Source organism: Lepisosteus oculatus, chromosome 5 (assembly GCF_040954835.1).
Source record: "Lepisosteus oculatus isolate fLepOcu1 chromosome 5, fLepOcu1.hap2, whole genome shotgun sequence".
NCBI lineage: Eukaryota > Metazoa > Chordata > Actinopteri > Semionotiformes > Lepisosteidae > Lepisosteus > Lepisosteus oculatus.
Genome location: NC_090700.1, coordinates 7,631,693 through 7,654,292, shown reverse-complemented (window position 1 = coordinate 7,654,292; position 22,600 = coordinate 7,631,693). Strand labels below are relative to the sequence as shown.

At 36.6% G+C, this 22,600-nt stretch overlaps 1 protein-coding gene across 26 annotated transcripts in view; it reads right to left on the bottom strand.

Moving 5' to 3' along the window:
• The window catches only part of dlg2 (discs, large homolog 2 (Drosophila)), a 276,018-nt gene that overhangs the window by 163,658 nt on the left and 89,760 nt on the right, over positions 1-22,600 (bottom strand). For 18 of the 26 annotated variants that reach the window (XR_011189623.1, XM_069190023.1, XM_069190039.1 and 15 more), the window contains 3 exons: positions 4,524-4,604; positions 1,923-2,084; positions 1,210-1,341 (listed from right to left, as the gene is read on the bottom strand). Coding sequence is in view for 25 of the 26 variants with exons in the window: in XM_069190023.1 (XP_069046124.1) it covers positions 1,210-1,341; positions 1,923-2,084; positions 4,524-4,604 (375 nt within the window). In the remaining variant the exon portion in view is untranslated. Of the gene's footprint in view, positions 1-1,209; positions 1,342-1,922; positions 2,085-4,523; positions 4,605-20,451; positions 20,570-22,600 lie in introns of those variants that run through there. The other 8 variants (XM_069190024.1, XM_069190025.1, XM_069190030.1 and 5 more) reach the window with 3 other exon arrangements.

Below are 22,600 nucleotides of genomic sequence, written 5' to 3'. Positions count from 1 at the left end.
ATGACAACCTACAGAAACTGTACAGTATGTTATATAGTACTGTATATACTGCAGGTACTGTACTGTATGTATTAGGTATATACTGTAAGAGAGCCCCAGTAGAATATTTTAAGCAACCATGTTTAATGGATGGAGAAATATTGTATGTGAAAGAATCTGTAAAATCAAGTCCTTGATGACTAAAACAATATAATTTACAACATACTGTATAAGCAAGAACTGTAAACTTCTTTTTTTTTAAGACCATCAATGATGGAAAAAGAAATTATTCAACATTGCTGTTATTTTTCATCACCAGTCCTCCCAATATAAGGACTAGAAGGCAGCCTGCTTTCTCAATTTAGTTGACTACAGAAATTTTTTCTGAATGTTTTTGTTCATGCAAAAATTATAAAATTGTTCTAAGATAACTGGTCAAAAAATGAAATCAATTATACAAAACAAATCTTGCAAGTGGCCTCTACGAACACCACATTTTGGACTAAGTCTGCCACTAAATATTAAATTGATGAAAACGGTCAACAGATTGGCATTGAAATCAATCCTGACATTTAATCATATTAATGTGTTCAAACTTCGTTCAGGTAATGGTGTTAATTTTCAATACAGATTCCAAGCCCTAACTTTTGCTTCACTTGGAAAAAAAAGAGTGACTGTATGTCAACTATTATAAAATGGAAGTCAGCAATCTGTGGACAATGCATTTGAGCTAGTTCCTCCATCTTTTATCTGCGAACAGGACCCCTGTTGGCCTAGCCCGTGGCAACTCTGACCTTTGATGTTTTAAGTACTGCAGGAAGATTTTAAATAAGGTATTATTTTCTCATTTACCAGTACTTTTTTAGAAAAGGGAACAAATGTCACTCTGAACTGCACTCAATTGCAAAATCTTTTTATCTTTATGTTTTTAAAAATGGCTGCCTCACAGTTCCTGGGACTGACAGACCCTCCTCTCTGTGTGGGGGTAGACATGCTCTAAGTTTGTATGAGTTTGTCATGAGTTTGTGGAGTTTGCCCCTATGTTCCAAAGACATACTGTACGTGTGCTTCTGTCGCTGTGCCCTGTGCTTCTGGGGTGGGCTCTACCATGACCGTTATCGGGAAGAAGCAGAGTTCTGGTAATGGATGGAAGGATATCACGAAAAGCAAAACAGTGCAATGGAAAACCAGTGTGTACTGTTCGTTTTAATTGAAAATGAGCAGCAATACCCAAGAATGAAGTGTACTCAAAGGATAATGGTGTCGAAATTGGCTTAACCCGCTTGGCTGAGGGCTGACCTCCTGGTCATAGGACGAGGAGGCTGGGACCCCCGTGCAGAGCAAGGAGTGACCAAGGGGGAGCTGCAGAGGTACAGTAGAGATGGGGTTGAGGTGGGAGGCGGAAAGACATATGCAAGGGAGAGAAGGGGTTAACATATAGTATTTGTAATGTTTTAGCTGAGGCAACTACGTCAGAGGTGAGAGTCTGAGAGAACTCTTGTCAAACCAACCAAACTTTTGTTCTAAACTCCATTTAGAGTGGCCACCTTACAAACCTTCACCTTTTTGTTTTGCATGCTTTTTCCGATAACATTTTAAGGTTAACGTTATGTTACATAACAAATCAATGAAAACAACAAGGTTTTCACTGGTCTCTAGATGTATTTAACTGAAATGTACTGTATGGTCTTATTGGAAACTTAGTTCACTTTTGTGCTCACCCTGCTAGCAAGACATACAGTGATATAAATCATTTTGGAACTGGATTGTGTCTTTACTACTCTTTGTTTAACATGAGTTACAAATGTTTTAACTGAATAAGCGTAAAGCAATAAATCTGCAGACATGAAAAATAAAAGGATAAAATGTCTCGCACACAAAAGGAACACCGTGTTATGTTAGACTCACACCATGGCTCCAGCCACACAGCGTCGTGACATTACCTTCAGGGGAGAAATGTGTGAATGAGAAACATATCCATGGACATTTTCGATCTCCGACAGGTTCTTTTCGGACACATGCACCAGCTCCGGGGGACGGACTTCATTGGTCAGACGAGGGAAGCCGTGATCCTGCGGCGAAATATCTTCATCCTGATACCGATACTTCTTGAGGGAAACAAAAACGGAAGGAAAAAGATTGGAAAGAAAAAAGATTAGGCTGATCTGGATGATTTTTGCCCCTTCGTCTGAAAAAATATCAGTCTTTCATCTCAATCAGTGAAGATAGTACTGTACATTAAATGTTGCATCAAAAGAAATAGTTATTTGCAATATTTAATTCTGTTCATAGTACACTATGCCAACATAAAGGATTTAAAGTGTAGTCTGTCCACAATTGCCTTCCAGTTTTTTTTTAGTAAAAATGCAGACTTAGGCTTCACCAATTTTGAAAGTTCAACATATATTGTTGTTAAACGAATTGGTGTTCATTGAGCACTCATTCATCCAAATGGTAGTTAAAATTCCTAGTAAGCACTTTAGAAAGACTCCTGTACACGCGTGGAAAGAAGAAAAATATGTTTGTGGATGAAGGGTGGCAATACTTCTGTTGGGGAAAAAAATGCAGGAACTGAAATAGAGAAATCTGTCAATAAAAATTCAATTGACAAGGAAGATGTATCTTGACAATTTTTTTTTGTGTTGTAAAAATAATTTGCTTAACAGTTACTGAAAGTAACCTTTGATGTTTAAAGCTGCAAATATAGTTACATATGACATAAGCAACTGGAAAATAAATTACATTTGTAGCTTTTGATTTCCACTGAAGCTGAATTCTGTAACATTAGCTGGAGCGCTTTTGGAATTATGCCAAGATCAGAGTACATTCTGAATCAAAGCAAAAATATTTGAAAGACAGCCAGCAAGCCTGGTAACAACAATGTCATCAATGTGTTCTTCATATCCCTATCTGGATGTTCAGGGTTGCATAGACTGAGCTTTTATTTAATGTTATAAAAGTGCATTTAATTTACCCATTTTTGTTCTAAACAACATTAGCATGAGGTAGTAATGCATGACAACGTATTTCTTAAAAATTCTAAAATGCGTGTTTTTGGTTTTCCAAATTTCTTCAATATGGTTTGTAACTTTATTTCTGCAAGTGTCACGTACACAATTTCAATATGAAGATGTGAATTCAAAACTGTTCCAGCTGGAAAAACTAATTAACTAGATAATACATTTTAGGATTATACCTGAAAAGAATAGGTTAAGAAGAAGCAATTGTTGCATTACCGTTGCATTACCATACATATAAAAAAACAACATACTTATACAAATTACATATAATTGAGTGCAGATTTTTGAGAACACTTCAAGATATAAAATGTATTGAGTTTGTGTGCTTTGAAGTTTCAAAGTGTGTGCTTTGAAGTTGTTAATGACATTAAATAATGTCACAACATCCTATTAGTAACTAAAGTGTTACAGTATTAACACTGGCTAAGGACAATTATTTCTCAACTGCACTATTTAAGTTAAAAATACAACAGAAATTAAATATAAAACAAGGACCAGTCAATATATATATATATATTTGGGTTGAATATCATAGCTGATTGAATTCTGTTTCCTTATTAAAAAGGGACAGAACACTGTTCTGATCCACAAATGCATACGCTGCTATTAAGGTTTGAAAGATGCAGCTTCTACTGTGTCAGATCCAAGTGTGCATGTTAGAATTTACAGTCTGTAATATTAATAAATATCCAAGTGCCTCCTCAAGTCAAGGAAACTGCTGATACTCTTAAAATTGGCTAATCAATGCCACTGTTTGACAGTCCAATTTATTTAGTGCAGTTTGCATGTATGTACCCATCATGAAGAGCACTGATGAAGTATTAGCAGGCAGGATGATAGAAATATAACAAAAGCAAGTCATTAAGCAGATTTAAGTTTTGGAACTTAAAAGGGAAAACATGTACGAAAAATAAGGCACTGGATTGTAACTTTTGTAACTGCTTGCCTTTGGGCAAATGTGGTGCAGAGAACAGTTTATTATAAGCACTAGATATTATGTTGTTTGAGTTCAAACATCAGTTATAAGTTAACCCTTTATTTGCCTTCTCAGCTGGATAATGAAGTTTTTGCCAATTATAATACATAGAGTATCATAGTTTTAAAGCTACAAGTTTTGTTCTGTAAAAGACTCAAACACACAAGTCTGGGAGGTTCTCCTCTAAATTCAGATGCAATGAAGGCCAAAGAAAGGGTTATCCTGTTTCAAGTAATAGCTCGGTACGAAACGAATTGGGTGGCTGTGATCGTAATAAAAAGGCAATGATCAGATTTTTTTTCTTTGATTGAGCTTTTACTGCAGTAAGTCTAAAACAAAAGACATTAAGGCAGCAAATATCTAAAATGCAGTGAAATTGATTAAACAAGTAGAGGATTTAACAATTCTTCACAATCTTCTCTCAGTAGATGCTTTTGCTCATTTGACGAAACCGATCGGACGACATGAAAATGGCCCTTTGAGATGAACCTAGATGCCACTGAGTGGCAAGAATGGGATGGATGGGGTTGACTGAACCACTCTCTCACCCAGGGAGCATTCATCAGGGCAGGGCTCATACATGTTGGCTGGGCCGTGTGTGGGGAAGCTTGCACTGCAGCCGACCTGTTCTGTGGACAAAGAGAGGACTTCAGTATCCGGTGCATTCAGGCAGGTGCCACTCACCAGGGCTACAGTACATGGACCACAACACGTAGAATGATTCAGAGAAGCCAGCTTCAGCTTCTGAGCAGCACGGAACCAGACAGACATAACGGCCGAGCATGAATAATGAATACACAGATGCAGAGATTTGCACACACCAAGATACAAGCTGAGTTTTAAAACAAGGTTTTGACTTCACATTAGCAAGCACCAAAGTTAATGTTTTTAACACATATGGATATTCAAGCCATCAAAGGAAGTAGATCTTAAATGATAAAACATCCAAGACCCATCTTACAAGGGTGTTCATTATTGCTAAATGCCCATTATATATTCTTTATATTTTGAAAACTGTAAATATACTGTATAACTTTCTAAAGCACACACAAACAGCACCCATTGTAAGCAAATACCTGCCCCTATAGGGCACCATTGTTATTCCTGAATTGTAAACCTAAGTATTATACTTTTTTACCTTGATTTATTATTTGTGCATATTTGTGTATTTCTGATTTTCAGCCAAATTCCTTATTAGGAGATTTTGTCCATTAAATCCAAAGTCTGTTAAAGGACGTCCATTAAACAGAGGTTTAAACTGTACATAACTTTGGGTTGAATATATTTAATTTCACACACTGACAGCAACATTGAAGTAATGTAATCTTAACATAAAAGATCAATTCATGCAAAATGTTCCCTTATTTTTTGCAATCCTCTTTAGCGCTGAAATATAAATCAGCCAGCAATCATCCAGTGGTGCTGTCGCTTGCCACCAGAGGGCACTCTTTTTAGGTATAAAGGGAAAAATTTGAAATAAAAAAATATGTACAGTAATTTTACATTATACAAAACCTAACTGCTAGCGAAGGCACATATTGAAATCCCAAATGTTAAATGGCTAGTGTTAAACAAGGAAATTCAAAAAGCTACAGTAAGTAGCTATAATTAAATCTTGAGCAGAGGTCATCCGCAACTGAAGTGCAATTTGAAATGATCTACTGACAAATTTTGTTCTGTTGCCTGTCAATGTGAACACGAAGTTTAATGTCTCCAGTTAATTGTCGATACTGAAAGCTGTTTGCCTTTACACACTGTGGGGCTCCAGGGTCATGCTAACCTGAACCAAGTGCATTTATGTGTGCATTAACCTTTCTGCACTTTTCCTTACAAAGGAGAACTGTTCAGTACGACCGTTCTGTTCAATTGCTAGAAGGGAAGTCTCTGCTCACTGACAGGTTTTCAATCTCAGTACAAAACACGTGAAATCAGGTTTTGTCAAACACTCAACACACAACCCTTTCCAATCTGTTTCACTAAAGGCACCTGCAAGCGGAGCCTCATACAGCATTTATCTGCTTCAGATATGGCAACAAGCTGCATGTGAGTTGTAAAATGCAACTTTACACTGATTGGGAAAATCTTGCATGGAGTTGTAAGATAGCTAACTTTATTGCTAAAACGTCTACATTTCATTTAAGTATCACCACTTACTGTAAGCCTGATATTCCACTTATATTTGTAAAATAATTGTATCCTATGCAGCATTGGGCCTATAGCATAATATTCCATTTCTTTGTCTAACAGCCAGCACTAATGATGCCGCAGTTTGAGGCCATAAAGCATTTTTTACATTCAGCTGCCAACTTGTCTTGCCTCACAGGTAGCATTTATATAAATTAAGTTTAAATGAGCTGTTCTTCTGTTACTAATGGATGAAATGGACTAAAGACACGTCAGCTATTTCAGTAAATGACCAGTTAATTACAGAAACCAGAAATAATGTATTTTTAACTCTTAACATGTGCATTTGTAGGGATAAAAGTTGTCATGAAAAATTACATTTTCATTACAATTCAGAAGCACAGGCATACTATAAAGCCAAGGCAGCCCAAACTGAAATGTGTGTAATTATACAAATACAAGACTTGGACCATTCAGGTAATTTGGTACTGTATATGAACAACTTTTGCTTGATTAATGGTGTATGATAGAAGGCAAAATGCTAAATTTTGAAACTCAAACAATAATGACAAAAACAACTGAATAGCTAAGCCTGTTTGAATTTTTAGTAAAACAAATAATCTGATTTGTATCACAAATTATCAAATAAATACAAAAAACAACTCATCTCTCGTGAAGATGAAATGCCTTGAATTAGAAAACAAATATCTAACAAATAAATGTCTTTTCATTCATCATGATGATTTTTTTTTATGCAGTATTATTAAGCAGCATCATCTTTCCATTTAACTAGAAAACAAACCAACAATTTTTACTGGATTGGGGGTATAATCAATATAATTGTTGGTAAACAAGAACATACAGTAATTACAGAACTAAAGCCTTGCTGGATAAGGACCACGGCAAGTTCTTGGAGTATCTCAATGAAAAGCATCCAACATCAAGCTAAATAATGCATTTCTGTGGTCTAGCTATTTTTAAAGCATTTATACCACAGCCCTCAAAGTTATTTACTATATTCTTAGATTTATTGATTGTGAGCAAATTGGTTTTCATGGAAGAATTAAGCCAAAAGCCTAACCTGACACTCCACAATTGCTGAAAACACCCTGACTGGAGATATGTCAGTCCAGCCTCTGTTCAAACCTTTTATTAATTTTCTTACACTTGCAGTTCAGCAAAATATTACATTAAACCTCACAGCAAGAATATGAAAAATCAGAATGTACGCTGAGATACACGCTCCATAGTATGTATACATGTAATATATGGTATTTCCCAGTGTCATACAAATTCAGAAAAAAATTGAAAATTGATATAATACAGTAACTTTTGGTCAGCTTAACAAAATTATTATTGCATAGTACAATGGATTTTTTTAAGATTCATTGTACTATATACTGTATATGATAACTGAACTGAAAAGTATGTGTGTATGTCTGCATAAAGAAAAAAGTACAACATTTTTAAGACTTAAAATCAGATTCAAATCTATCAATTACAGTACATTACCATTCTTACATTTAAAAAGGCATCTATGATTATTCCAATAGAGAAAAACCTGGAAAGTAGATGACTAATTCTAAGATTAGCAAGTTAGAATTCTTGTATCTGTTACTGAAAAAGATTGCTGCAGTGTGGATAAAGAGATTGAGATCACAGATCCAGTGTCCAATCTCTCTAGACACTAACAAAAAAACATAAGAATCACTTTGAATTTTCTTTAAAATAATAGAACCTCAATTGATTCCAGGAATGAAAAGGGCATTTCATCTGAGTTAGTCCTTGAGTGAAGCCAAATCATCTGTAAAAGGTGTCAGGCTGTGACAGCAGATTCAGCATTTTCATCAGTATGCAGACACTTCCTGCAAATTGACTGAGAATTTTTTACAAGACGGAGGGGAGCTGGTGTTGCAAAGTCAATGGTGCTCAAGAAAAGCACTATTAAAAACTTTAAAAATTAGTTTTAAAGTTTGTAAAGAATTAAAATCACTTTTAAAGAACGTAATATTTTATACAGGATGTTAAAATGCAGCCTATTACTAACTGGATCTGTTGTTCAAGCTCTAAGCATTACTCTTAAGAATCAGTCCCTCAAGGGAGTTCAAGGATGTTTTATTCACGATTGTTTTTTGGGGTTTTTTTTGCCTTGGAGGCAACTCCAGAACTCTAGTACTATACATCACACAGCTACAGATGACTCCTGAAGAAAATCATTCTAAATACAGGATGATTTGGAAAGAAGATCTTGCATTGAAATTTTTTCTATAGGGTACATTGCTAACATACTGTATGAAACTCAATATTTTCGATTAAATAATCCCATAACAGTAAGACATCAACACCAGGAGAATTTAATATTTGAGAACAAATGTACAGCTTTCCCTTCCTTATCTTTAAGATGATTTTTGTACTAATTCTCCGTGACACTTTGTAGACTATTGTTGTCCATTACAAATGTCAGTCATCCCAATCTACTATGATCACTATAAGCACAAAACTGAGGCACGAATACCATATTATTTTGACTATGGGGAAATACATTGAGGGGTCTTCTTCACTACTTGTCTGTCACCTTAGGAAACAGTACAGTATTTCAAAATGAAAATCCCCTAAATGAGTTGCAAATGTAAAAGTGGCATTTATACGATCACAGTGCAATCTACAGCTCAAAATGTACCCATAACATAAAGACTGCCTCCATTTGCAAAAAATAAAGTAAGAAAAATAAAAGTTTTGATACTCTTTTTTTACACATACAGTACATTAACATACAGAAACATTTTTGTAATCTCCATTTACTTTGTAAAGACTTGCTGATATTGGTTATAAAGAAATTTAAAACTGGCAGAACATATTTCATAAAAACTAAGCTTCGATGAATTTAAGTCTGTTATAGTTTCCATTCGATGAGTCAAGCGATGGCATTCTATAATTTTCTCCCAAGGCTACTAAGCTCGATAAATGGCCCTCATTCTATGAGTCTACTGGAGAGTTCAGGGAGCGACAATACAGGGCTTCAGGAGGTGGTTGTTACTCTGCAAGACCCTGTGTGGAGATGAAAGGTGGCTTCTCAGGGTAATAGACATGCTCACAATAGGGATCTACTGTGTACCAGCTGAACGTTTTTCTTCTTTTGTACTACTTATACTGTACATGCAGCAAAACATTCAGCAAAAACAAGGAAATAGTCACTTAAGTGAAGCTAGTTATAACATTCCTCCTGAAAGTTACGCACTAGTTAAAACCTGGCATATACTGTAAATTAACACTTGAGTTAATAGGGTACCCTGTTTTTTAACTTGCTGTTTTTTTCATGTAAACTTTTTTTTCTATTAAAATGAAGAAAAAGTCATGATAATCAGCTTATTTATAGGGTGGGATAAAAATACCACAATATATTGTTTGAAGGAAAAATATCTAGGTTAACATGCATGTGTTTTAGTTTCTGTTGACCATGTTCATGTAATCCTTTAGCTCATGTGGCTGGTTCCCTGTTATGTTCTGCCGGAGACCCAGGTTCGTGCCCCTGGTGTTGCGGGACGAAACGGGCGGCGGAGGGCTCGAGCCCAGCGTGGAACCTCGACGGTGTCACGATTGTAAACCCCTCCTCTTAAGGACGCTCCAGCCCTTCCTTGTTCAGAACTCATTCCCTGCACATGCCTCCAGTTCCTGCCCCTTGCCCTATAAAAGCCGGGCGCTCACTCTCTTCCGGGCTCTGCATTGGTTCCTGTACCAGGAGAGTCTGGGACCTGGAAGCACCTGGCCCCATCAAGGTTTTAGTTTCAGTTCCCGTTCCTGTTCCTGTTCCCAACCCGGTTCTTGTTTGTATCTCGTCTGTCTTGGAAGGACTTTTGCCCTGTCTTGGATTCCCCTTTTAGACTCAGCTCTGGACTGTTTGCCTCGGCCACACCTCCCCCGAACACCAGCACACCATGGACACGCCCCCTGTTTTCATTCCCGTCTCCCGCATGCTTTTTTCCCCGTGTTTTCCCCCCCCACTTTACCCCGGATTGTGTCGTCTGCATAGGGTCCGGAAAGAACGCTTCATTACAGACGGTCACACAAATCCATGTTAATAATTGAATTGAAAAATGTTGGAGAATTAAACTGAAATATTTAGTGGTCTATGTCAAGGGTACTGTAAAAGCCAAGAAAGGCTTATTAATATCACAGGATTATTGGCCTAGGTGGCTTTGCTGACTGATCAGTAATATTACCGCCTCTTTGTTTAAGAACAGCTGCTGTGTTATGTTAGAACGTAGCAACCACTGTATTCATCCTTAGGAAAACCGTCTAACTACATGTGTGCTATATTATTCATGAAATCATAGACAGGACAAAGCAGGGATTGTTAATGTAGAGTAGCAAAGATTGTAACCAAACTACGACACTTAATTTTGCACAATGCATCTTATCAGCAGATTGTACCAATTTACACTGTAAAGAAGACTACACAAGGATTGGTGAAATGGAGATAAAGTGGAGAATTTTGCTTCACATTTTAAACGGGATTATGGTTATTTTAATCCCCCATTGTCTTCCACATTTGCATAAATTCATTGAGTGAAGCCCAGCTTTCTCATTGTACTGTGTTATTTAATATAATTATCGTGCAGCAGCAATCAGCAGGCATTATCCAACAGTAGTACTTAGTGTCTGCTTTTGACATGCTATGATGCCACCTTATACACAGTTCAGCCAGGCTCTGCTACAGCTGAACCAAAAAGAAGCAGTTTGGTTCTGTTTCAACTGATACCTCAAATCTGAATCTGAAACAACCAATCCTTTGCCCCTGCTATTTTCCATAATACAAATAAGATCAGCGGAACTGCAAGCATTTAGTTGAATTTTTAAAGACGTACTGTATAAAACATTTAAAAATCTGGAGGTAAAGGTTTATAGTATGGTGAAAGGTCCACAAGCTTCTCGACAACTATTGATAATAAAATATCAGTATTATTGTTTACACTAAACAGATATTTTTAAGTACATAACTAGTATAAAATCGTCATTTAAATGAGTTACATTCAATGAGCTTTGTCACTGCTATTAAGCAAAATCAAGTAAAACTTGGTCATTTGACGTATTCATCATATAAGAAAATAAAGCTTGTATAATGCACAATACACCCCTTGGGGCACTGTCCACAGTTATTATAGAAATTTTTACATATATGTCTTTTGAACTACAATGTCAAACAAAAACATAAATTTGATTATAACTGTGCTTTGAGTTCTATGCTTAATTAACTTCTTATACAAATGTATACTATTTACTGTATATGTTGAACTATACTCAAGGTACAGTATAAGATTTTTTTTCCTCTTATTTGCAGATTTAGACAAACAAAAAAAACATGTAAACTTCTTCAATATCATGAGACATCATATCTCACAAATAAAAATATTCTTTAAATCTTAGAAGTTTACCATTGACCTTGAGGATACCTTTCAATTCGATTCTAAAGACCAAGTAAAATGTGAAACTCACCCTTGATCTAACAGTGCGTAGTCATAGTCACACAAATATGCATAGTCACACAAATATGCATTCTCCATGAATATTGAGTCGTCAACTCTTACTCCTTGTTTTCATGTAAGATAGACATACACAGGATAAAGAAGGACAAAGAAGTGCCACAATTTTTATGGTAGTCTTCTCTATCATGTTACAGGTATCATAAAGACTAGCATTTAAAATAAATTTAACAGCAAGGATGACAAGAAGAGTGAAGGTCTTATTATACATTTCCCACATTGCTTACATTAAAAAATAATCCCATCAGAGTGTAAAATGTTTAAAATATCATATTAAGTAAGGGATAGAAGCACAACCTGCATTGCTACAACCTTCTACAAAATTGAAAAAAATATATTTTTTTGTAAATTGCAAATCCTATGAAGTACACAATGGAGTACACCATGTTAAAATGTCATTAAGACTGAAAGATTGAAGATTAAAAATGTAAACTGTATTTCATCTAGGCATAATCTACAGCGTTCATTAATCATTCTCAAAGCAGGGATAATTTTGAAAACTAAACTGAACAATACCCAGTGTTTGAAGAACCCAAGTCATTTAGTTACATCAGGCTTAACAAGTTTCAGTAATGTAGCAAAATGTAGACAAACTAGAAAAGAAGAGTAGTCTTCTTCATAAAGAAGACTACAACAGTGAAAGCTGAATCTGCAGCAGGACTGTAAATGATCAGAAAATGTCATTTTGCTTTTTTTGAACAGATTTAGATGGACTAATTACAATAAATTGAAAGAATAGTGATATCATCATGCAAATCAATCTAAGCACATTATTATAGGCAGTCGGGAAGAATATATTTTCTTCATTAAAATGCTGATATCCAAAAGTAATCTGAAGAACAATACATTTTGTTTGATACTATGTTTGTAACCATATTTATTCTGATAACAGCTTGCAAGTAATGCATAACATGTCTATTGTATGTCTCCAAAGATACCTAATGAACCTCCTGTATTTGGTATACAGTAAGTGTAAACTCATAGAAATGATAAAATATCACATTTAGTCCTAAATACTCTGCAAAAAATGGCAGAATTAAAACTGTGATAATTATTACATTTATATTACATTTATATTACATAGTAATACAAGACATTTACATTTTGTCTGGTGTTTTAACAACATAATGTATTAATTTCTTAAACTTACAGTTTAAAATTAGGGCAGCTTCATCAAGAAGAAATAACACAGATCTTACACCTGTTAACTTCTTCATAAAAGCTAAGAAATAAGTATAAAAATTTAGTTCAGAAACAGGATCAGAATGGAAATGGGCAGACAGAACCTACTTAGCATACGTAGGCTGTTCATTCAAGCTCTACTGCTTTTCAAGCATCATTCTGTCTTTAAAATAAAACGGTGAATCAGAAGGTTATTACAGTAGGATCTGATATTTAACAGGCATATTTAACAGGCATATACAAATTCCTTTTTACAAAAGGAGCTACAGCATCAGTACAAAAAGCGAAAGGTTGGCTCCATTTTGAGCAAATGATAGAGTAGGCAACAAAACAGTCCATCTATTATTATATTTTTTGCTCAGTGCCAATCCTGGAAGCATACAGCACAAGGTTTCCCTGAATGAGATGCCATGGGAGTGCACACAGGTACAATTAAACACTAGAAAGAGTGTCTTTCTAAGGAGCACCTAGAGAAAACACTTGCTGACACAGGGACAGCACCCAGATTCCATTTAGAAGGCAGCTCAATGTGGAATTGAACCCAGGATTCACGAATTGTGAAGCAGCAGGATTAACTACCATACCACTGTACTGCCTGTAACCAAAAAAAAGGGTGGGAAGGTATAAGGATACCACTGTATAAGTATAAGTCTGCACTGAGAAGAAGTAAAAAAAAAGAAAAAATAAGAGCTGTTGAACCTTCTTCAACATAGAAACATAAAACATAGAAAAGTCTTAACAATTGAAACATTGCACTTTGTTTGTTTCTACAGTACGTTTCAATAGAATTCGTATCTACTTGTCTTTCAATGCCAAAGCACACTGATGCAGCTCCCTACTCGAACCTGGGCAAAGTCCTGCTCTACCAAAATGCATATTAAACTAGAAGAAAAGCCCAAGATTAAGCAACATTAATCTTCTTTGAGGGTTTTGCACAGGCTGTGGGAACCACTGTGCATTAGAAAATCAATTTGTGCTTTGTTTAAAATTCACTATAAAGAAAGCATGGGTAGAGAAGTCATTTTTCAAAAAGAGATCTCTTATCCCGTTGTTTCTACCGTTCATTCTATTTCTATTTTCATTGTTTTGATGAAAACATCAAGAAGAGCTTCAAATTCAGTATTGGGAAACTTCAGTGTTCCTGAAGTGAATTTATTTATACTTTGAGGGCTTCAATATACTGTAGGTAATTGCTGTACAACAGTCTTCTTTTTCTCAGCAATTCCTGTAATGTGGAATGGTAATGGGGACTGAGCACTTCCCACAATTAGTTTAAGGACTTTCGATGTCCAATTCCAAGGTTGTGACCATCTTCAGCCTTGATAGCATATTTTACTTAATGTGTATGATATACACATTAAGTAAAATATGTACTTTGGACTCTATACCTCGGACTTTAAGTACAACTCAAAGTCATGCCACCTGCAGAAGTTCTCAGATCACTCTGCAATTGTGGGATGTATCAAGGGTGGGCAGGAGGAGGAGTACAGAGCAGCTTTGACCAGTGGTGGTCAGCAGCTTTGTGGAGTGGTGTGGGGTGAACCACTTGGAACTGAATGTAACAAAGACAAAGGAAATGGTGGTAGATTTCAGGAGGAAAAAGGTCAAACCTACTCCTGTCTACATCCATGGGAGTGGCGTGGAGATGGTGGACTCGTACAAGTACCTGGGAGTGCACATCAACGATAGACTGGAATGGTCTAAGAACATTGAGGCCATCTATAAGAAGGGACAGAGCCGACTTTACTTCTTGAGGAGGCTCAGGTCCTTCAATGTATGTAGTAAGATGCTACATATGTTCTATCGGTCGGTGGTAGCGAGTGTCATTTTCTGTGCAGTGGTATGCTGGGGCCCTGGGATTAGAGCAGTGGATTCTAAAAGGCTGAACAAGCTAATCAGGAGAGCAAGCTCTGTCATTGGGTCTGGTCTGGACCCCTTGGAGGTAGTGGCTGAGAGGAGAATGGTGTCCAAACTAGAGGCCATCATGGACAACATCTCCCATCCCCTCTATGACAGGCTTGTAGAAATGAAGAGCACGTTCAGCAATAGACTGATCCATCCACGGTGCGACAGGGAGCGCTACAGGAGGTCATTCTTGCCTTCTGCCATAAGACTGTACAACGCATCCACCTTGCGACTGGGCAGAGGCAACATTGACAGTGACCTGTTTCTGGACTGAACGCATCTACACATCTACTGCTACATCTGTTCTCTTTCTATTCCCGTTTACAATCGTTTTTGGTGCAATATATGCCAGGGACCCGTGCAATACATTTATATTTATATCTATATCTATATTTACATCTATATTTATATTCATATGTGTGATACGATTTTTCTGTGTACTGTTCTGTTCTAGTTTGTTCTTTGTGTGTCCGGACTGTGAGTAACTCTTTTAGTGCGCCCCTCACTGTACTGATTGTATTGTATGTATTGTACTATTATTATTGTATCATTCGTTACACTGTGGCTGTGTTGTCTGTGTAAAGCTGCTGTAGCACTGCAATTTCCCCCATGGGATCAATAAAGTATCTATCTATAATACAGATCAGTCTGGCAGTTTAAATTTTTTTTTGTCAAATTAAAAAAAACTTCCATCCAGAAATGATTAATGCCAGACTTCTCTGTCACAGTGCTAAAACAACTTGCTCACTTCTATAATAATACAATTAATTTCCATTTTATGTTGCATACTGTATATAAATTTGTTTTTAAATTATAAGAAATAGGAGAAATACAATTTCCCTCTTTGTATTTGAATTCCCCTTTCTAATAAACAATTACCGAGAGAGGATGAATTGCAGTTCAATATTTTTCCAGGTCTAATAACAGAAATGGCCCGAGGTAAATTCTGGGAAAGTCTAATGGATTTACTGCGGATTTACTGCAGTGTAAAACAGCTATTGAAAATGGTGAGGAAAATGGTAAGCAAGGCATTATGAATTCTGATGATCAGCTGCATTAACTCCATGCTGTTTTTATGACTTTATTTATTGCATATTTTCTTCATTTTTGGCAAGAGCTGCACTTTCTCTTAGACTAAACCTATGAAGTACGGCAATTAAGACGAGGCAATTTCAATCATATCTACAGTACATAAATCACGGTTTGCAGCATGTCACAGCGATATGTGACAGTGCGGTGGGGGAGGCGCCACGGCGAGCACCGGTAGCACCGCTGTGAGGTTAACAGGGACCAAAAATAATTCAAAAAGAGGTAAAATAAATAAACAAAAAGCAAAAAGAAAGTGTACTGCTGTGCCTTGTAACCTCCAGGCTGGGCTTACCCTATTTAACGTGCTCCAGTCTGGTAGAGCAGGGCGCGTAAGGCAAAAACCAAACACAGACTTGGTGTGTGTATGTGTGGCTGCCCCGGTGAAAATACGTGATGGGACAGGCAAAAAGAAAAAGGCCACACGCGGTTGGGGAAACCTCACCTCACCTCACCTCACCTCACCTCACCTCCCTTCCCTTCCCTTCCCTTCCCTTCCCTTCCCTTCCCTTCCCTTCCGGGGGGTAGCCCTGCTCGCCCCCTCGCGGTTGGGGAGTGTCCAGTGTGACTTTATAGGACCCACCCAGCTGGGGCTCATCAGCTGGAAGCCGGGACAGCTGGGACTACAAAGATGGGGCTCCGCCCTTCTACCAGGGCCCCGCCTCCAAACGGCAATGCCACAAATAAAATAGAAAAGGTTTGTAATTCCACAATACTATCGCCTAAAATTACCAGGAAAAGATTACAGACAGTAACTGGTTTTTCATATTTTGAAATGCAAACATCAAAAACCTAGATACTGTATGAAGTACTGTATAACAGCTGTCAAATTATAACATTTTCTTAATAATGAAACCTTTCTGATCTAAAAAGCATAATGCATTACTATAACAAACAAGTCATTCAAATAAGGAATTCCCATGTAAAAATAAAATTTGGAACAAAATCAAGTAATCTGATCTCAGTATAGAGTATTTAGCAATTAAAAGAAATCGTCTGCTATTGTTCTTTTGGCAAAATGTGAGGCAAACTCATCTGCTTGGGTAAATGTCAGGACGTTTAAGCTTGTACTGATGAAGTTATCAATTGTTTGTCCAATTTTGAATAAGCTGTGCAATTTGACTTTCAAGAATCAGAGCCTTTGGCCAGTATGATCACCCATGAAGTATGTAACACATGGGTTTTGAACACAGATATGAGCACAAACAGGACTTGAGAAGTTCACTGCACTCCAGTTGGAGACATACACGGAGGGATTACAGTACAGCATTCAGCGATAACAGACAGAAAGCTGTAACCCTATACTTTGAAGTGTGTTGCAGAGCTTGTTAAAGAGAAAGTATAACTGAGCACTTTACCCAGGATTATTCTGTTTATGTCCAGAATAATCCTCATTTCATATCCTTTGCGTGAGACTACTAGACTCACATTAAATGCCACATGCTTCACCTCCAGTAATTTAAAAGCAACCCTCATATAATTAATGATCAGAAAATTATGATGGTCATAATATTTATAATGCTTCAGAATGCATATGTTCCAGAATTTAAATTTATACCTATAATTATACCTGGCACTCTAGCAAATACCTACAGTAGGGATACATTTAAAAAATGCTCTGTATACTTACAGGAACACTAAAATACAATTTCTCAAATGTGTTGATCGTTAAGTCATAGTAAATACATATTACATTATATACAGCAGATACACAAAAATAGGTTGGAGAATAATGACAACTGCATAACTCGTTTTGTAAGATTGTACGGATGAAAGAAATCCAGTTTGATAAGGAGCTACTGAGTGGCAGTGCATGAAGGAGTGTGTATAAACAAGAATAACCCCAAGGCTCCAAGAGCCTGGTAAGAAAATGACATGCTGTCTGCCACAGAAAAAGGGAGTTATGGGAAGGCTTTTTTTTTTTTACTCTGGAAGAAACCTACTTTACCAAAGATTGGGATAAATTAACTGGCCACATTGTACAATTGTACGTGTTAGTTATAGGATCTCTGTGTTCAGCTAAATAAAGTTGGACATTTGAGTAATAAATGACAAACGTGTTTTTGCACTTTACAGTCTGTGGATTGATTACTGTAGAATGCGCTGTTAGCAATCATTTATGACTGACAGAAACTTTAAAAATACCAGAGAAAGTAATTTGAGCAGTATTTAAAGGGGATAGAAAAGAACAAGCTTTGTTTCAACCAATGTCAAGAAGGATTTGTTTGAGGTAGACGTCTCAGTTTCATTTATTTGAAGTCATCCTTGTCTGTCCATGTCTCTAATGTGACTGACTGGCTATGTTTGCATTGTATCAAGGTACAATATTAAGTTTAGGAAGCATTTCATTGCATTCAGGAATACAAAATTTGCCAAATATGTATCTAAATTAAGCTGCTTCACATCTGATCCTCCCACCTCATCTTTATGACATAGTGGGGCTGTTATATTTTTGAATGGATAGAAATGTATCCCAGACACCTCAGCTCTTCCTCTCAAGAATGTCATGAGCTCTCCTCCGTTGTTGCAGAAGGGCCTCATTTATTTTTTCAGCTGATGAACAGGTCACATGTAAAAGCACTGCATCCATCATCATAATCAGACATTGGCTGAAAGTCCTCATCTAGTACTAACTACCCTCACTTCTACTTAGCCTCTGGAGTTGTGACAAGACCTGAATCTATGGTGGCATGACTGCAGGCAAATCCCATGCTTGCTATGAGACCGTTTTATCTTCTTTCGGTCGTATGCACTGACCCCTTTATTTTTTTCTTGTTTTATTTTCTTGTGCAAATCAAGCCAAGCAGTTTTCCCGTCATTGCTGCTTACAGGCAGCACCAGTGCTTTGTTCTCACCGAGCAAGACAAAGAGATGTAAATGCTGTCCTTGTCAGCATGTTCATAATTGCACACAAACAGGTTTGCTCTATTTGCTTTAAGAAAACCTGTAGGGAAAAATAATTCTATAAGAGATTCTGGTAAAATTTCACTTGCATGAAAGAAATGAGGTAAATGAGGATTGCATAAAATAATCATCTGTTCTTGTAAGATACCAGGGTGAATTTAAGAAGCTAGATCACAAACAATATTACTAGGCCACCTTCAGTACAGTAACATCCTCCCTCATCTGCTGTAAAGTATAATGGAAAGCTGAATGAGACTGGTGGTGAAGACCTTTATCCTTTCAATCAATGTGTGTAATTACAGTTCTGCCACTTTGGCAAAATGGTTTCAAATGTCATACAGAAATCCTTAGTCTATAAAGCTATAGAAAGTACAACTCAAAAGGACCACATTTAAGGACAGCCCCTAAAGAACAGAATATGAGCTTTTCAGCTGTAAAAAAAATTCAACACACACCTATAATCACAGTTGGTGGTGTATAAAGTATTACAGAGAAAAAAAAATCATTCATCATATTTGGGATTATATTTAATGTTAAGCCAAATGCCTTATCTTTGACCTTCAATTCCTATAATTTCCATTGCAATAACATGTGGGGGTTTAAAGCCATTTTCTTCAGCCACCATCACAGTCATTCAAGATGTTTTGTGCACTGGTAATTTCTAAAACTACCAGGAGCACGGATATATGTTTCTCCACACTTCATGAATTGTCACCCATTGTAATATTTAAATTTAGATAGACTCTCTTTTAAAAACTCTGAACTCTGATGTCACAATTCCCTCTCCTCCCACCAGCGCTGATGCAGAAAGTACACTGATCACTGAAGCTGGGTATTTCCCGTGCAGAACAATTGTATTTCAAATCTCAGAATTAAAGTGTTGCCTGCTGCATGTCTGACCAAAACGTTTAATTTTTATCCAAACTGGGGGGAAAAAAGCCTTAAAGACCAAATTAAATGGCTATCAAATAACTTTTTCCTGCTTTAGTGCTAACAGAAAAAAAGAGACCAAAAGCCATTACAGCACGTTTATCTAAAAATATCTAAATTTAATTAAAAAAACAAAAAGGCCAAGATTAGGCTATCTGCAAGAAACAGCACACTTCAATAATATTAGAAAGGTATTTATTATACTCTGTCATACTTTTTTCATACCTGTCTTGTAATGAATACACCTTGTATTATGACCCAGACAGAAGACAGCAACAAATACATTGATAAGAAATGTTTTTATATATACACATATTTCTGTATGTGTGATGTTTTAAAATCTAAAATAAAACTGTTACTGAATAAAGAATGCTCTGATACCAAGGAAGCAATTACTAATCAAGAAATGTAATGTACTGTAAAATACCAAATAAGTGAAGAAGTATCATAAATGATGTAGAGCTGGTGTGAGGGATCCACTTTGAACATTTAACCTCATTCTCATCTTTGCATTTTATTTTTGTTTATGCCACGTTGTGACCCCTGAAAAGGCATTCAGATTGCCCTAAATATCAAACATTTTTAACTGTAACAATATAATCCAGAAAGTACAAGAAACAATGTCAGCTTGGAGAACAGTAATAATTAGTCAGAGACTACTAAATGTTCAAGAATAGCTGACACTGTTGATTTTTCCTCCTTCATAGGATGTCAGCATTGCCCTTACAGCCTCATCATGCAGTAATGAAATTATTTAAGCAAAGACACACCATCTAGTATTTCATACATTTCAGCAGTAGCCTACCTTGCATCCAAACATCAACGACAAAGTGTTGTTGGTGCATGCAACTTTGCAGTGGCAGATCATGGGTGAGAAGCAGTTTGGATTTTTGACAATAGGAGACATTCCTTCCTGCTGCTTCAGGCAGAGAAACATGTAGCTTTGTACAGCACATGGAGTGCAATCATACAATGCCGAGAAGCTAGTTTACTGATCTGGAGCAGGCTGCTTTACACTCATTCGGAGAACCATGATGCACCGACTTCTCTCTCTCCCTCTTTCGGTCTCTCTCTCTCTCGCTCTTCTCTCTCTCTCTCTTTAATCAAACAACCTGGGAAATATAGGGATTCTCTCAATTCAAAGTGGGAACTGTGCAACAACCATAAAAAGAAACGTAAAAAAAACACCAGGTGTAGCGATATTAGCATATAAAAAGAGACAAACGCCTATTCTAAACAACCTTGTAGTATAAGATGTAAATTTAATGCTGGATCTGTCTTAGAAATGCTGCAGTTTGGTTAGAATCCAGTTTTCAGAAAACGGCCGCATGGAGCTGTTGTGGAAAACCCTGCTTATCACAGAGAGCAGAATTCTCACATCATTAAAAGAAACAATGAAGGCTGTAAGAAATGAATGCATTTGTGGATAAAATAAAACGTACAGGGGAGAAAAGAAAAAACCTTTGAATTTAATGTATACCCATGATTATAAATTGTTTGTAATTAAAGGAAATATCTTAAATATGAAGACATTGTATCATAGTCATTGCATCAACCTACATATCATACTCAAAAGTGTTTCAGACACAACTGATTTCTGCATACCTAAAAAGTAAAACAAGACTAACATTATAAAAACAATCACATCCAAAATTAGCGTATTCTTCATATTAATACTGTTTTCTTAAAGGCAAGGAAGGAATTAATTTGAATCTGTCATAGTACAAACATTATTCTTTTTGAAATGCAATTCAGTCAATTTGTTTTTTAATACATTGCTTTAATACACTGCTTATTTCCTTTACTTTTAAGGTATCTATTTTTAAACACAGTTTAAATGCTCAGTTAAAAATGTGAGGCATTCAGCTGCATGATACAATGCAAAGGAATGCAGTGCATTACCTAAGCAATTGCAGAAAACTCATCATGCTTCTGGGGACCTCCTGTATGAACAATAACCAAGTGTTGATGGCAAACTGCGGCAGGATTCGGTGCTGTTAGATGGCAAAGACTAAAGCAATTCAGGAGGAGGAAGGGGATCCTTTAAGCTGGAACTAGAAGTTAATTTTTCTATAACTTACTGACTTTTAGCTAGTAAAAAGAGAGCTCCTATTAACCCTGACAATTCCTAATCAGGTTAATCCACAGCTCTCTTTGCAGAACGCTTGGCAGAAGTGCTGCAGCACAATTATAATGATGCTTTGGGCAGTCTGTCAAAACAACCCACAGACATGACCAAAAGAGGCCCTTGGAATACCTACTTCACATTCCAGGTGAATTGTGTTTGCAGCATTGCTCTAAATAGCAGGAATTCATTATGTCTGCTGCAGTGCTACAGGAAACTGAAGGGTGGGTTGACCAAATCTCCCCATAATCCTTGGGATGCTTTCAGACAGAACAGATCAGACTGAATGAACACCTGATCAGTGCTTTTCACACGATTGTAAGAGAAGTTACAAATGACATTTTATCAACTACCAGAAGATCCTGTACATATTTCTGACTACAAAAAATAATCTGACCAGAAATACTGATCAGCTGCTCAGTCCAGTCGTAGGAAAAACAAAACTGCTAATTGAAGTAATTTGTTTGTCATGCATTGCCATTAGACATCAGCATTTGTCTTAGATAATGTGTGATGTTTTTGACGTGCTTATTTCTTTCATTAAAAGAAAAAAGTAAAACCCTGCAATGTCTTAAATTATCCCAGGGTTTAAGGACTGAAATATCTGTCATCCCTAAAGGTTGTGATTTAAAATGTCGATGTCACTTTCAACTTCAGTCACAAAACCAAAACATACTGCAGTTTAAACCTTCTCATCTAACAAGATTCATCTAATCAGTCTGACAGGTTTCCACACAAATCCTAGTTCCATTCCCCATAATTCTTTTCAGGCAAAGAAACTAGGCTGTCCAGTCTCTGGAAATGAGAACATTTAAAAGTGGGGGGAAAA